This window comes from Mchenga conophoros, linkage group LG18 (assembly GCF_057382185.1).
Source record: "Mchenga conophoros isolate Kocher_MC1m ecotype Shallow Benthic linkage group LG18, M_conophoros_male_GT1.1, whole genome shotgun sequence".
In the NCBI taxonomy this organism is placed as follows: domain Eukaryota; kingdom Metazoa; phylum Chordata; class Actinopteri; order Cichliformes; family Cichlidae; genus Mchenga; species Mchenga conophoros.
Genome location: NC_140543.1, coordinates 35,970,375 through 35,986,996, shown reverse-complemented (window position 1 = coordinate 35,986,996; position 16,622 = coordinate 35,970,375). Strand labels below are relative to the sequence as shown.

The 16,622-nt window shown below is 42.1% G+C and overlaps 1 protein-coding gene across 1 annotated transcript; it reads left to right on the top strand.

Annotated features, from left to right (window-relative positions):
• The first annotated feature begins 9,589 nt into the window (after positions 1-9,589).
• cyp7a1 (cytochrome P450, family 7, subfamily A, polypeptide 1) lies at positions 9,590-16,299 on the top strand. Its single transcript, XM_085254814.1, has 8 exons — positions 9,590-9,748; positions 10,372-10,612; positions 10,761-10,970; positions 11,164-11,358; positions 11,455-11,654; positions 13,965-14,095; positions 14,235-14,413; positions 14,512-16,299. The coding sequence occupies exons 1-8, from the start codon at positions 9,666-9,668 to the stop codon at positions 14,812-14,814; spliced, it is 1,542 nt and encodes a 513-aa protein (XP_085110940.1). The 5' UTR covers positions 9,590-9,665; the 3' UTR covers positions 14,815-16,299.
• The last annotated feature ends 323 nt before the right edge of the window (positions 16,300-16,622 follow it).

Below are 16,622 nucleotides of genomic sequence, written 5' to 3'. Positions count from 1 at the left end.
TGGCATGATTTCAGATTTGTCCCAATTAATCATATATCCTGATAATTTACCAAAGTGTTTAATGCAATTTAAAAGATTAGGAAGTGAAATTCCTGGTTCGGAAAGACAGATCCATAAATCATCCGCATACATATTAACAAGACTTTCAGCATTCCCAAATTTGACTCCCTGTATGCCTGGGGGGTTTCTTATGGTAACAGCAAGGGGCTCCAGAGCTATATCAAAAAGAAGAGGTGAGAGGGGGTCCCCCTGTCTGACTCCACGTTGTAATTGAAAGGGGGAGGATTTATCTGCATTAGTGAGGATGCAGAACACCCCGAGCTGGATAAAATCACTCTTCAAACACTGCCAAACCCAAGGCAGTTTATTCTGAGGAAGCTGATTCACTGGATTTAAGAAAGCGTTTGTGCACTGCTCCTTCTGAGGCTTGAGTTGTAACCTCAGACACTGTTAAGACTGTTTTTTCAAAGACTGTTAGCCGTGGGGGGAAAAAGTTTCACACTGATATTTGGTAAGTCTGTTTTTTCTGAGTGTGATGGACCGAGCAGTGAAGGAAACTTAGGCACAGGTTAAAGTCCAAAAAATGATTTTTTTATTTAACCCAAAAAACATAATTGGTTAACTCATGCAAAAAGAATCAAAATCTTGGGCCCATAAAAGAGGTCAAACTAACAAAACTCTACTCAAAGTTAACAACACAACTGATAACTCAAACAAACTGACCTAACTTAATGAGACAAAGGGGAAACTTAAATAGTGGCTGATCAGCCCACAAAAACAGGAAAAGGGGTAAAACACACAAAACCTAACTAAACCAAACATAATGAACTCCAATTCCCCCCCATGGTCCTGAGTTATGGCGTGAACCAATTTGTAGCCTTCCTTTAAAGCTCGCTCCGCCCCTTTTCCACCTCTTGGCTCCTTAATCAAGGGACTGGAACAGCTGCAACTAAGGTAACTCAGAAAACAAAAGATTAATCATACATAACAGTGTAAACTAAAATGTGCGCACTTATTTTAGAATGCAGCGTTATGTGGATATGTGAATGAATTCTAAACCAAAACCAGTTATTTATTGTTCTGTAAATAAATTCCTATATTTAAAGAAAGAAATGTGAATGCAATATTACTTATAAGCCTCTACACTAACATGGTGGGTATTACCACTGTGTGGCTGTAAGTGCAGCCATCACACACTCCCCCTCTTCAGATCTCTCCCTGGGACAGCGAGAGAGACAGTCTGCAGTGCAGTTATCCTTGCCGGGGATGTGGTTGATGGTGAACCGGAATGGCTGGATTGCAAGGTACCATCGCGTGATCCTTCCATTTGTGTCCTTCATTCTCTCTATCCATTGAAGAGCCTTGTGGTCTGTTTCCAATATGAACTCCCGTCCGAGAAGATAATACCTAAAGGAGTCCAGGGCCCATTTGATGGCAAGTCCCTCCTTCTCGATGGTTGAGTATCGCACTTCCCTCGGAAACAGCTTTCGGCTGATGAAGGCCACTGGATGACGCTCTCCAGGCGGTCCCTGTAACAGAACAGCTCCCAATCCTCTCTCTGAGGCATCAGTCTGAAGAATGAAATTTCTCTCAAAATCAGGGCTGTGCAACACTGGGCTCTTACTCAGAGATTGTCGTAGGTCCTGAAAAGCCATCTTAGCCTCCTCTGTCCAGGTGATCTTATTGGGACTTCGGGCACCAGTCAGATCCGTCAGAAGAGCTGCCCTGGCGGAGAAATGAGGGATAAACCGATGATAGAATCCTGCCATACCTAAAAATGATCTCAGCTGTTTTCTGGTCTCTGGCAAAGGACAGGATTCTATGGCGGTGACCTTATTGACTTGAGGTTTTATTACTCCATTTCCAATCACAAACCCAAGGTACTCAGTTTCAGCCTTGGCAATGGCACACTTAGCTGGATTAACAGTCAACCCTGCAGACTGAAGACGCCCCAATACCTTCTCCAGGTGTTTCAGGTGTTCTTCCCAGGTAGAACTAAAAATCACTATGTCATCAAGGTAGGCTGCAGCAAAATCAGACATGTCAGACAGTATCTGGTCCATCAGTCTCTGGAATGTTGCCGGGGCACCATGCAGTCCAAAGGGCATGACTTTAAACTGGAACAAGCCCCACGGGGTCCGGAAAGCAGTCAGCTCTTTTGAGCGCTTAGTCAGTGGTACCTGCCAATAACCCTTGCAGAGGTCTATTGTTGTCAGGTATCTGGCCTTCCCAAGACGCTCAACCATGTCATCAATGCGGGGAGTTGGATATGAATCAAATTGTGATATTGCATTCAGGTACCTGAAGTCTATGCAGAAACGGATACTGCCATCCTTCTTTGGCACCAGGACCACCGGGTGGCACCACTCGCTCTTCGAGGCTTCAATGATTCCTAGTGACAACATCAGGTCGATCTCCTCTTTCAACGGGATCAGTAGACGCTCAGGTATCCTGTAACTCATTCTCCTCACAGAAGCTCCATCTTTCAACACAATGTCATGTTCCACAATGTCCGTTCTACCAGGATTTTCACTGAACACATCTAATTTACACAGGTTTCTCACCTGAGCCTGTCTTTCCTCAGGAAGATGGTTTAGATCCAGGTCCTGAGGAGTGGGTTTTGGCAGATACTGATCATCCACTTCCTCCTCCTCCGAAACCTCCCGGATCAGAAAGACATCTGCTTTTGGTCTCTCCACCCATTCCTTAAGCAGGTTAATGTGCAGTACTCTGCTGGAGCAGGGCTGATCTGGAATAGCGACCTTATAGGTTGTTTGTCCAAGTTTCTTTTGGACCTCATATGGCCCTTGCCACTTTGCTAACAGCTTACTGTCATCACTTGGAAGAAGCACCAGCACCTTCTCACCAGGACTGAAGGATCTTTGCCGAGCTGACTGGTCGTACCAGGCCTTCTGGTGCTGCTGTGCTTCCGCTTTGTGGGCTTGGGCCAGCTCCGTCATCTTCTCCAACCGTTCCCGCATCTGGACAACATAAGAGACAACATTGACAGCCTGTGATCTTTCTTGGTCACCCTCCCAAGTCTCCCTTAGAAGAGACAAGGGGCCTCGTACCTCATGGCCATACAATAGTTCGAAAGGTGAAAAACCTGTAGAAGCCTGGGGTACTTCTCTATATGCAAAGAGGAGGTAGGGCAGCCACTGATCCCAGTCTGTACCAGTTTCATTGACAAATTTGCGTAACATTTGTTTCAGAGTCTGATTGAAGCGCTCTGTTAGGCCATCTGTCTGAGGGTGGTATGGCGTTGTCCTCAGGCTCTTAATCCCAAGGAGCTGGTACACCTGCTTCAACAAAGTGGACATAAAGTTAGTGCCACGGTCAGTAAGAATCTCACGAGGAAAACCAACCCTTGAGAAGAACTGTATGAGACAGAGGGCGACTGCTTTGGCTTTTATTGATCTCAAAGGAAAGACCTCTGGATACTTTGTAGCGTAATCTGTCACAACCAGCATGTAACGGTTGCCTGCCTTGCTCCTTTCTAGAGGACCAACAATGTCCATTCCTAGCCGTTCAAATGGAGTGCTGATAATTGGTAGAGACTGGAGAGGAGCTCTGGAGGGGATTTTAAGAGAAGACTTCTGGCACTGAGGGCAGCTTTTACAGAACAGTGTTACATCCGAGCGCACACCAGGCCAATAAAAATATTTTCTAATGCGGGCCATGGTTTTGTGCTTTCCCAAGTGGCCAGCCCATGGAATGGAGTGTCCCAAGGAGAGCACCACCTTCTGGACTGCTGTAGGAACCACGAACTGCAATGCTGAACCCTGCTGACGATACAGAATGCCATCTTTCAGCAGAAACTCCCCCTTGCTGTTCAATTCTTGCTCAGTCCCTTGGCTCCTCTCTGCAGCTTTCTGGAACAGAGATGTTAGAGATGGATCGTCATGTTGCATTTCAATAATATTAACAGGGATTTTGAAACCCAAAGGTAACTCAGGCTCTATGCTAGGAGCTTCTCGAACAGCTGTATGTAGAAACTTCTCTTGCCTTCTCTGTCCACGTGACTTACGAGACTTCCCGGGTGCAGTCTCTATGTCCGCATCATAGAAGGGCAAGGCACGGAGTGGGTGTAGGGACTCCTCTTTCTTCTTAGCTTGAGCTCTTGTTACTGCAACATTGCATGTATGACTAGGATTCAGCAAGTCAAACAACACAGGCAGATCTCGACCCAGCACTACTGGAAATGGCAGATTCTCTGCAACACCAATATTTAGAATATACGTTTGTCCTTGTACCTTGATGTACAGATCTGCTGTTGGATATGATCTCTCATCTCCATGAATGCAGCGAACAGGGATTGTCTCCACATTAACTTTATTTGCGGGTACAAAGTCTCGGTGCACAAGAGTCTGAGTACTTCCGGAGTCAACAAGGGCCTTTAATGGTTTCCCATCAACCTCAACTAAGGTCATTTTGAAACCATTCTCAAACTCCACTTTAGGCTCCACACTTTGTCGGGGCACAAAACACATCTGAGTTATTTTTGTAGCATTCTTTGGGCACATAGGTTTTGTGTGGCCCTCCATCCCACACAAATAACAAATCACAGTCTTGGGTGGAGGTCTTGACGGCATATTGACAGACTGGCTCTTTGGAGGTTTACTCACCCCTGCTTTCTGGTAGTGAGGGACAGATTTTGAACCACCTGTCATTTTCCATGCTGTGTGGCTCCATGGCTGTCCTTTTCTCCGTGCTGCCACAAACACATCAGCCAGCTCTGCAGCCGCTGCTGCAGAGTTTGGATTGCGTTCTTTAATCCATATCTGTAACTCAGGAGACAGCATTCTCAAGTATTGTTCTAAAATTAATATTTCACTAACCTCATGCACCGTTTTTCCTTTTGGCTTCACCCACTTCTCATATAACTCTTTCAATCTTGCATATAGTTCTTTTGGATTCTCATCAGGTTTTACCTCCAGTGAACGGAATCTCAGTCTATATGTCTCAGGATTAATGTCATATTTTTGAAGGATAGCTGCTTTCACTTTGTCATAGTCTAGAGAGTCATCCATATCCATATGAACATACGCACCTCTTGCTTTGCCAGTGAGTAAAGGAATCAGATGAAAAACCCAGTCCATTTTTTGCCACCGGCAAACTACAGCCATGCGTTCAAATGTTGTTAAAAAATGTTCAATATCATCCTCCTCTGTCAATTTTTCCAGCCTGGGTTCATAAAAGCGAGACTGACCTGACTGAGGATGTATTTGCTCATTACTGGAGCCAGCACAGGGAGGATCCTCCTCTTCAAAGGACTCTACCTCTGGTTGTTCAGGTTCCTCCATTTGAGGCTCAGAGACCTCCATTTGAGGCTCAGGGACCGGGGAGGTACGAGCTTGCACTTCTACCTGCAACAGCTGAAACTGATGTTGCAGTGCTCTAAAGCGCTGTTCCTGGCGGGTAAACTCCTCCCTTCTTCTTGCTTCCTGGGCCTCCTGCTGACCCATATGAGAACGAAGCATGGAAATCAGTTCTGACATTGTCGGCTCCTTACCTTGGCTCTCAGTACTATCCACCCCTCCAGAGGCTCCATTTTCCTCTCCTCCTTCTACTTGCTCTACAACTCCAACTGGCTGGTTTTGACAATCTCCTTTTGCTCCTCTGCCACTCCTTCCCATTCTGTGCATGGCTTGATGAGTGAAGAGGGGGAAAAAAAGAGAAAAAAAAAATCCTGTGCCTTCAACTGCTGATCCCACTCCTGACACCACTTGTGATGGACCGAGCAGTGAAGGAAACTTAGGCACAGGTTAAATTCCAAAAAATGATTTTTTTATTTAACCCAAAAAACATAATTGGTTAACTCATGCAAAAAGAATCAAAATCTTGGGCCCATAAAAGAGGTCAAACTAACAAAACTCTACTCAAAGTTAACAACACAACTGATAACTCAAACAAACTGACCTAACTTAATGAGACAAAGGGGAAACTTAAATAGTGGCTGATCAGCCCACAAAAACAGGAAAAGGGGTAAAACACACAAAACCTAACTAAACCAAACATAATGAACTCCAATTCCCCCCCATGGTCCTGAGTTATGGCGTGAACCAATTTGTAGCCTTCCTTTAAAGCTCGCTCCGCCCCTTTTCCACCTCTTGGCTCCTTAATCAAGGGACTGGAACAGCTGCAACTAAGGTAACTCAGAAAACAAAAGATTAATCATACATAACAGTGTAAACTAAAATGTGCGCACTTATTTTAGAATGCAGCGTTATGTGGATATGTGAATGAATACTAAACCAAAACCAGTTATTTATTGTTCTGTAAATAAATTCCTATATTTAAAGAAAGAAATGTGAATGCAATATTACTTATAAGCCTCTACACTAACATGGTGGGTATTACCACTGTGTGGCTGTAAGTGCAGCCATCACACTGAGCCTGCTCCTCTGTTCCCAGGCTGGCTGAGGCAGCCTGCTCCTCAGGTGGGGACAGCAGACTAGACATTGCCAGTGCTCGTACTGACTCGCAGGATGCAGGCGGCTGGGAGCCAGCTCACTCCTGGACCCGTACCTACTCATCAGGTGGGAATGACTGGTGTCCGGTCTGCCCCCAAAACCATTGCGGGTTCCCAGGGTGAGGCCAACCAGGACACAGTCTACCTCTGCACCCATACCTACTCTTTGTGTGTGAGCAGCTAGTATCTGGCAGCAGCACCTGTTCCTGTCTCCTGTTCTGGAGGTTCTGGAGAATCAGCTCAACCACCACTTCAACCCCTACTTCTGTCACTAGCTGAGTCATTAGCTCAGTTACCAGCTCAATCATCTGCTCAGTGATTTGCTCAGCCACCTGAGTGGGAGCCGCTCCAGCACTCCACGCCTCCCACGCCATTGTCTGTTTCTGCTGGGGGCTCCAGTGAAGCGGTCCAACACTCCTTGGCTTCCACGCCGCCGTCTGTTTCCGCTCGCAGCTCTGGAGAGTCTTCCAGCTGTCAGCTCCACCTACAGCTCAATCACCGGATCAACTGCCTGCGGCCGCCACGCCACCGTCTGATCCTGCCTCGCCTGGTCCTGTCTGATCTGGCCTTGTGCTCTTGTCACCGGCCAAGCCTCCCAAGAGCCTTCAGATACGTCTGTGTGCTGCTCGGCCTGCACGTCCACATTCATCCACCACACCACATCATCACCGGCCGTGCTGCTGCCACTTTCCACGCGGTCTGGAGAATTTTCCCTTGTTCCATTAGCAGATTTTTTTTCACTATTTGAAGCAACTATATCTTCTATTAAGTGGAAAAAATCTGCCAATGGAAGAAGGGAAAATTCTCCAGATCCACTTTCCTTAATCTCACTGAAATGTTACTCTGTAGCTGATTGTGTCTCATTTTAAGTGTGATGAGATATTATTGATTAGAAATTAGACAGATATACTTGGCAAGAGTTTGAACTTTTGCAGTGTATTCACAACTTACAGTCACAAAACTGACACTCAGCTTCTTTTGTAAATTCAAAAGCTTTTTAATTTCACTGGAAGGTTTTTGGCTGCTGCAGACATGCATTAAAACTTCCTTATTTAAAATGCCAGCCTTTGCTTTTCACAGTCTGTTCAGTCTTCACATTGTTAAACAGAGATGAGTGTACAGCAGTTCCAATTGTAGAAGGGCTCCTCTCTTTTCCCAAGTCCTTATCAGTTCCCCTGACTTCTTTTCCTTAACTTTAATGTCATCAAGGTCAAGGAAAGAAGACAGGCGGTGCTTCTGGAACACACCTGTCTTTGTTTTTCTCTCTTCAGTTGTAGGTGGTGTGAACAGTGGATCCACCTTTTTTCCGCCCCTAGGTGGAGCCGAGTCTATGAGCTTGCTGCCACATATGTTCAAGCGATCTGTTCATCAAAGGCTGTGTACTTAAGTCTGGCTGTGACTGAGCGTCTCTGTCAGGTTGTTTTTATCACTATAGTGTATCCTGCGACCCTTATCTGCGCTGTCTTGTCAACGATGCAGTTTGCAGCTGGACCTTATGCCAGTCACTGACACAGCCTTCAGAATCACTGTTATGCTACTCCTTTTGCATAGTTATCTGCCATTCTGCAACTGCCCAGCTTTGCTAGGGTTTCCAGGCTGCCCAGACGACTCTTAAGAAACTCAAGGAAGTTTTCTCTGGGTGTTTGTTGTGCACCAGTGTTTTGGCCTTTAAACTTAGTACTTTCTTCTTTTCCATTCTTTTGATCTCTTTTGGTAAAAATGATAAGTGGGGGTAAAATCTTGTGATGAAAATTTTATAAAAAGAAAAGAAAAACAAATAAAAACCGTCATTAACATGCGCTGAAGACCTTGAACTGAGACAAACACTTTAGTGAAAGAGAGATCATAGCTAACAGATCATCTGGCTTTGTGCTTTTCAACCTTTTTGCACCCACAGGTGCACAAGAAAGACAAAACACACATCCATGTATTTATCCCTGCAGTATTTATTGTATTATGAGATGAAGGTACTTTGATCACTTAAGCTTACTGAATCTGGGAGGGATCAGACAGGAATGAATGTGCACAACTACAAAGTTAGTTCCTAACATTTCTATATAAACGTGTTATATCATGAATTAAATATGGATTTATGAAATTTGGAAATCCCTGATTTTTGTTTTTATTTTGCATGTCATTCCAACTTTTTGGTACCTGAGTTGAACAATAATAGTTTTGGGGGCTTGTACATTAAGACATGGTTGTTACTAACTCATCAGGCTGCAGTTTCAGGTATGTTGCTTTACTATGTTGTTTTATTTTTTTCTAGCAAATCTTTGTTGAGACTTGTTAGTATTTCCAAATAGATTACTGATTCATCACTCTTACATGTTCGGTGGCACACTGTGCGACAATGCATGTACTTCAGTTTTATTTGCTATTCTTTTAGTTGTCTTTCTTGATGAACCAGATTTTATCACTTCTTGCTCAACTGCAAGTCTCAACAGAAAGCACATGCCATGCAACGTCAAAAGAAATTTTCATTATGCACACAAACAGACACAGAAGTGACCTTGAATCTATTTATCAATCCAGATGCATTATCAGGATGCAGTCAGGCAACACTGTCCATGGACTCCGGTCAAGGCCAACTCTTACACACACACACACACACACACACACACACACACACACACACACACACACACACACACACACACACACACACACACCTGGAATCCTATTTCTCAGAAAATATAAACATGTTACTTATTCAGTACATTTCTAAGAAATTGCTGTTTGAAGTTTTCATGTAAAATGTAAATATTCTTATTCTAATATTCTTGCAAAATTTCTGTAAATTTAAAAACAAATGCATCATAAAAGACTTTTAACTTAAGATGAGAGCTGTTTTTAGCCACAGATTTCGGACAGCACAAAATAAATACAACATGTAAACAAAAATCCACACACATCCAAGAAAATAAATTTGCTTCTTCTTTATAAAATTAACTTAATAACTTCATTGCTTATTTATTTATCTTGCACAATGAAAACGCCTAACTGGTTCCTTGTTGAGATGTATCTGGTGACGACATCATCAGACCCACCCAGAGGCTCAAAGGAAGTATAAAAAAACCTGCTGCATGCTGCTGTTCTCACACAACTGTCACTCTCAATAGCACACAAGCTGCTCACATATTCTGCAGGGACGGGTGGGCTCGACTGTGTGGATCTTTCTACCATCATCAGCATGATTATAAGCATTGCTCTGATTTGGGCAGTTGTTGTGGGATTTTGCTGCCTCCTCTGGCTTGCTGTGGGGATAAGACGCAGGTAAGACTTAAGAAAGAGCATGTAGGATGTAATGAAGGACATGAATCTTAATTTGGGCTTGAGTATATTACTTAACTTCTGCATATATTGAATTAAACACTGACAGGAATGTTAGGATTTTGATTAATTTTCAGCTTACAGCACATAAAAAGAAGAAACATTTTTAATAGAAATGCACAAGAAGAATGATTATTATTTTCAAATACATGAGTAACACAGAGGTGACTGCTATGTAGCTATGTCAACAATCAGTCCTGAGTTGTAGGTTTGCAAAGTTTAGGAGTTGTTGTTGAGATGCAGCCAACATTTTGCTCTCTCTGATTCATTGTTTTATTTGAACATTTCAGTTTAAACTTACCTGTATTTGTAAAATAATGACTTCTTAATAATACTGAGATATTAATTTATTACTAAATTAGCTGAACTATATGAAATGCACAATATGTGCTGCTGCCAAAATCAGTCTAAAGACGTCAGTGCAGCCGAAGTCTTGAAGAAATCATTGACGCACATGCCAGACAAATGAAAGCTTTTTCATCCGGAAGTTACAGAATTCGATCCAGACAACTGAGATCCAACAAAGTGAGTTATCTCTGTGATCTCTTTCTTGTCATTGTCCTCAGGCAACCAGGTGAGCCAGCAGTTGAAAATGGTTTGATCCCCTACTTAGGTTGTGCTCTCCAGTTCGGGGCCAACCCACTTCAATTCCTCCGCAGCCGCCAGAAGAAGTACGGCCACATTTTCACCTGCAAAATTGCAGGCAGGTACATCCACTTCCTGTGCGACCCCTTCTCTTACCATTCAGTCATCAGGCAGGGAAGACACCTTGATTGGAGGAAGTTCCATTTTGCTACATCTGTCAAGGTAATTTTATGACGTGATTTGATCTTTTATTATAAAAGATATATTATATGAATACATCATATAGTCTGTTAGGACACTTTTCTTGATCCACTTTCTCATTGTATTGGTCGATCTTTCGATAGTCCTGAAGCTCTTCTTTCTTTACAAGGCGTTTGGTCATGACAGCTTTGATCCTCGCCATGGCCACACCACAGAGAACCTCCATCAGACGTTTCTGAAAACACTACAGGGGGAGGCTCTTCCCTCCCTTATTGAGACAATGATGGGGCACCTTCAGGATGTCATGCTGAAATCAGATACACTCAGCCCAAGCAAGGACCACTGGCAGGTGGACGGCATATTTGCCTTTTGCTATAAGGTCAGTAACTTGAATTTAGAGTGAAAGCATTGGCCCATGGAAGATACATTTCTCTTGAATAGTCATGATGTAGTAACTGCAAAGGTTCTACACCTATATTCTCTACTCAGGGTGGGACACAATTCATGCCACATATGTGAGTAAAAAACCCTTGAAATAGTCATTTATAAGTTTGTGCTCTGCTGTTCTTCAGGTGATGTTTGAATCTGGTTACCTAACTCTGTTTGGTAAAGAGCTTGGTGAAGACAAGTGTCAGGCTCGGCAGGCAGCCCAGAAAGCTTTGGTGCTCAATGCTTTGGAGAACTTCAAAGAATTTGACAAAATCTTCCCGGCACTTGTGGCCGGGCTGCCTATTCACGTGTTCAAAAGTGCCTACAGTGCCCGAGAGGTTAGTAGGCTGTCAGAGTCAAAGGCCTCTGAGCCATTTGTAACATTTTCATCCTCTAATATGTTTGAATGTTCTTTTTTTTACACTCTTATGTAGAACCTAGCTAAGACCATGCATGCTGAACACCTGTCCAAGAGAGAGAATGTGTCCGATTTAATCTCCATGAGGATGATCTTGAATGACTCCTTATCTACCTTCAATGACATCAGCAAAGCCAGGACCCATGTTGCTCTGCTCTGGGCCTCACAGGCTAACACCTTGCCTGCTACCTTCTGGAGTCTCTTTTATATGATCAGGTAAGCTGGTAATGGGCTGTCTCATGAAAAACCATAAGGAATAGTAAATCAAATTGTGTGTCTAATCAGTCTCGTGAGTTTTACTCTGTGTACGAACATCACACGATCCATCCATCCATCTTCATCCGCTTTATCCGAGGCCGGGTCGCGGGGGCAGCAGCCTAAGCAAAGCATCACACGATAACAAAAATAATTAGAAAAATACAGCAATAAATGGTACAGTAGTAGGACATTACCAGAAAGTTGATGCTGTTCATCTGGACATTGTTTTGCTGTGAAATTTCAATCAGTAATGGGGGCATTCAAAAGGTTATGTGTACGAAAAACCAGTGCATACAAATCAGTATCATAAATACACTATAACATAGAGGGACACCATCTCTACAGACACAGCAGCCAGGGAAGCAGAAAAACATCATATCAAAAAAGCCCTGACATGTATCAGTGGTCCCCTACATGTCACTGCTTCAATAATGAGGATGTATGCTGGTCTGAGCGTCAGTCAAGGACGTCATTCATGTGAAAAGAAAATGAGGAGGGGGCCTAATGGCACATCATTCCCCATCCTGCAACGCTCTGATTGTAGCCACTCCTCAGCTCTCTGTTAATAGTGCTCACCATGACTATCTGCACAGTATAGATTATGGATGGTTCTTGTAGAGAACCAGTTCCCAGTAGTCCAGTTCCTTGGAACTGTTCTACCTGCCCGTAGATCCTGCTTATTGGTTCTTGCAATCACGCTACAATTAGCTGATTTCAATTCATGTGTCAGAGGAGGAAAATAGCAGCACAGTCTGTCCTGATTCTCATCCCAACCGGTCGCAGCAGATGGCCCCGCCCCTCCCTGGGCCTGGTTCTGCTGGAGGTTTCTTCCTGTTAAAAGGGAGTTTTTCCTTCCCACTGTCGCCAAAGTGCTTGCTCAGAGAGGGTCATGACTGTTGGTTTTTTCTCTGGATGTATTATTGTAGGGTCGACCTTACAATATAAAGCACCTTATTGTTGTGATTTAACACAGTACAAATAAAATTTATTTGAACTGAAATTAGGATGGGGATTTAACTTGGTTTGTAGGACCAACAGGTTCACATTGTTAAATGGTAATTATGAGACAGAGTAACATGAAAGTACTTTCTCCTGTGAGTAATTAAGTAAAATACTGCATTACTTTTAAGAAATGCATTCAGTGTAAGATGTGTAATTATTACATTTATTACTTTTTTATTACTTTTATTTTTTTTTTCAACACCCGAACATTTGACCACACAGCATGTAATTAATTTGTACAAATGCAATGTTCTTGATATGCTTCTTAGCGGTGGTGGTGACTCTCAAAGGGGAGCCAATGAAAACCCAATAAGGATGATAAGAGAATCGATAAGGAACTGAATTGATAAGTGTTATTGACATTGAATCACTAAGTTCTTATCATGAAATTGACCTTTGACATTGTTAGTCAATGGGGAAACCTGCAGTCAGCTGAGACTGAAGACTTTTGAATGGCGAGATGAAATGTTTCCCACCAGATTTAGCTTTAACAGAATTAGCTTTCCTTACATTGATGACTGAGCATGCATCAAGACTTCGCAGTATTCTTGATACCTTATCACAAAGTCTTGTTGACCAATCACTGTGCAGTTTATATCCGAGAGCACAGCTCTTTTTTTTTTACAGATCCTAAGTAGGGTACCTATGGTTAAGTTATGTCATATGTCACATTACATGCAATAAAAAACTAATTGTCCAGCACTGCATGGAGGTAAGTTGTTTCCGGCTATCTAAGGAAATACTTATTATAAAAAGTAATGCTGATGTACGTTGTAGTGTTACATTGATCGCTAACATGAACATGAATTTTTACCCTCTACACTCACAGGTACTATCATGGGCCATGCCTTTGCACAGGCTACATATTTTTGTTTGTTTTGGGCCAAAGACTCGATTAGATTGGAAATCTACATGTGCTGGACAATATGTGATGTGATACATCCCACATGACTAAATATTAAAAATTGAGCAGCTTTTCAAATATTTTTTTTCCATAAACACCTTTCTCAAACACAACAAATGTATTAATTTAAAATGCAGTACGCAGCCCAATACCAATAACTTCTGCTGAAGAAAACTAATTGTTATTACAATAAAAATAATATAGGACATAAGATAACATAAGATAAGATAACTCTTTATTGTCATTGCACAGTCATACATAGTACAGTAGTACAATGAAATTGGAAAAACTGTCCTACGTCTTTCACTAAGCACAGAATAGTGAAAGAAATACACACAGTAAGAGGTTGTACCTCTGCGCAGGAGTCCAGATGCTATGAAAGGCGCTCACAAGGAAGTGCAGAAAATCCTGGGAGACTCTGGTAAGACAGTTGACCCCAGCGACCCCTCACTGAACCTCACCAGGGACCAGCTGGACAACATGCCTGTTTTGGGTGAGATTACTTATTTTACCCAGTCATTAGATCACTAGAAGAAAAAGTGACATACCTAATATTGCTAAATTAAAAGACTAGCGTTCAGAATTTTAGCATGAACATATTCGCTTTATGTCTGTCTCCTTGATGTCTACAGACAGCATCATTAAAGAAGCCATGCGTCTTTCCAGTGCTTCTATGAATGTGCGTGTTGCCAAGGAAGACTTCCTCCTTCACCTTGATAACCAAGAAGCTTACCAAATAAGGAAAGATGATGTCATAGCCTTGTATCCGCCTTTGCTGCACTATGATCCTGAAATCTATGAGGATCCTTATGTAAGAGCCGGATGGGTTATAAATAAGAAAAGTCTCTTCACCAAGAAATTACTGCATTTTTTATTGTTCTTCATTTCTTTCTCCTCTTCACTCTGCAGGAGTATAAGTTTGACCGTTTTCTGGACAACAAGGGTCAGGAGAAAACCACTTTCTACCGCAGTGGGCGGCGGCTGCGTTACTTCTACATGCCCTTCGGCTCTGGGGTCACTAAATGCCCGGGCAGATTTTTCGCTGTGTATGAGATCAAACAGTTCTTGACTCTTGTTCTGTCTTACTTTGACATGGAACTTTTAGACCCTGGTATCAAAGCCCCGCCTCTTGACCAGTCCCGTGCTGGCCTGGGTATCCTTCAGCCTACGTATGATATAGACTTCAGGTACAAACTAAAATCCAGTCAATAGGTTCTGTTGTGTTTAGACAGAGAGATTAAAGCTCATATTGTAAATAGTGTATATATTATACAGTTTTAATGAAGATCCATAACTACATATGAATGTTTTTTCTGCTTTGCGTTGCTTCTGAAGAACATATGTTGCACACATGGGAGGAGCCCTTACTCTTAGGCTTCAGAGAATCTAGTTTATAGTTTGTTAAAAATGATAAGTAGTTCCAGTGGACAGACTGGAGACATATTTGAGAGACAAATACATTTGTAGTACTGACCATGGGCGGTTCATGTTTGATCCAGGTATGCATTTGATCCTGTTAACTGTTTGCCAAAGCAAATTTCTGAGCTTTTCTAAAATCCAAGCAGTCAGTGATAAAAGGAATTCACTATGCCATGACACTGACTTGTGATTATATACATGGTCTAAAGTATAGGGAGCATTAACATCATACACAGGACCTCAGTGTCTGTCAATAAGACAGTTCAGAAACCTTGTGCACACTGCTCAGATTCATTCTTTCTTTTCTTCTCAGATAAACGTAAACTCCTTCCAGGTAACCATTGTTATGACATATATATCATTTTTTTGTTAATATAAAAATGAAAGTTAGGTTATCAGTTTAAAAATTAGAGGCTTTTGGAAAGACAAAACAAAAAAACCAAAACAAATGAAACTTTGATTAAATAAAATTCTTTACTTATCACTGCAGTGTGTTACCATTAGCATTCATCAATGAAATCTTTTCCCTGCTGTATTTATATTCTAGTATATGTAAATTGTACATTGTGAGTTGAAGTTGCTGCGGGCAGCCTTTTTATCAGTGAACAAATTGCTGCAATCAGACTCATTTACTGTCCATCAGCCTTGGAATTTGCTCTCGCTGGCACTCTCATGCTGTCAGCCAGCGCTGACCTTTATGCTAGCATGCATCTACCTTTTTAGTATCATTATTACAAGCCATGCGGTTTAATAATGATAATTTTAATTGGTGCAGTGAACATCGGTAGACCTAGAATGTAGGGATGTGGTGTAAAGACCCATTGATACTTTGGTTAGTTAACTCAGAAAGATCAGTTTGCAGCTGCTTCTAAATATCAAATTTAGAAGCAGCTGCAAATACTTTTACGTGACATGAATTATAAGCTCCGTAGTTCATAACTGAGGATATATTCAGGATGTGAAGGAATGCTCATTTGCACAATGAAGGTGTCTGTGATTGCTCATTCAAAAACCATGTTTGGTTTGTAAACAGCACGCTTGGCTGTTTTATATTGTGAATAAAACACACTGTGAGCCACAGTCTAAGTGCTCGGGGAAAGAGGGTGAATCAGTATTTATGTCCATGCTGTATTTAAATGCATTTACCTCCAAACATGGGAGTAAATTGGAACAGATTACATTCCCTTTAAATTCTGAAGGTTTTTCATTGAACTGAGGGACAGTCCACATGTGTCTTTGTTAACTGACCTGCTGTGCAAACAGATAATAAATCAATAACATTGCACTCATCTGTGTGTGTTTGTTTTGATGTACCTTCTAGTTAAAGTCAATACAAATAAAAAAGAAAGACTTTCTCTTCCAATAAATTATATAAACAGGGTTATTTAACAGCTTTCCCACAGACACAAGATGTTGACACAAACCATATATCAGTAAATATTTATGTATATGGGTGAAAATCAGACTTTGCAGTTGTTAAATACAAAACAGTCAAAAAGCATCACAAAATGAAAGGAGGAAACAATGGAGATAATGGGATGTTATAAAGTGTTGAGTTTGAAGTCAGCCACACACCACTTTACTGTGTATTTGTGCTGTGA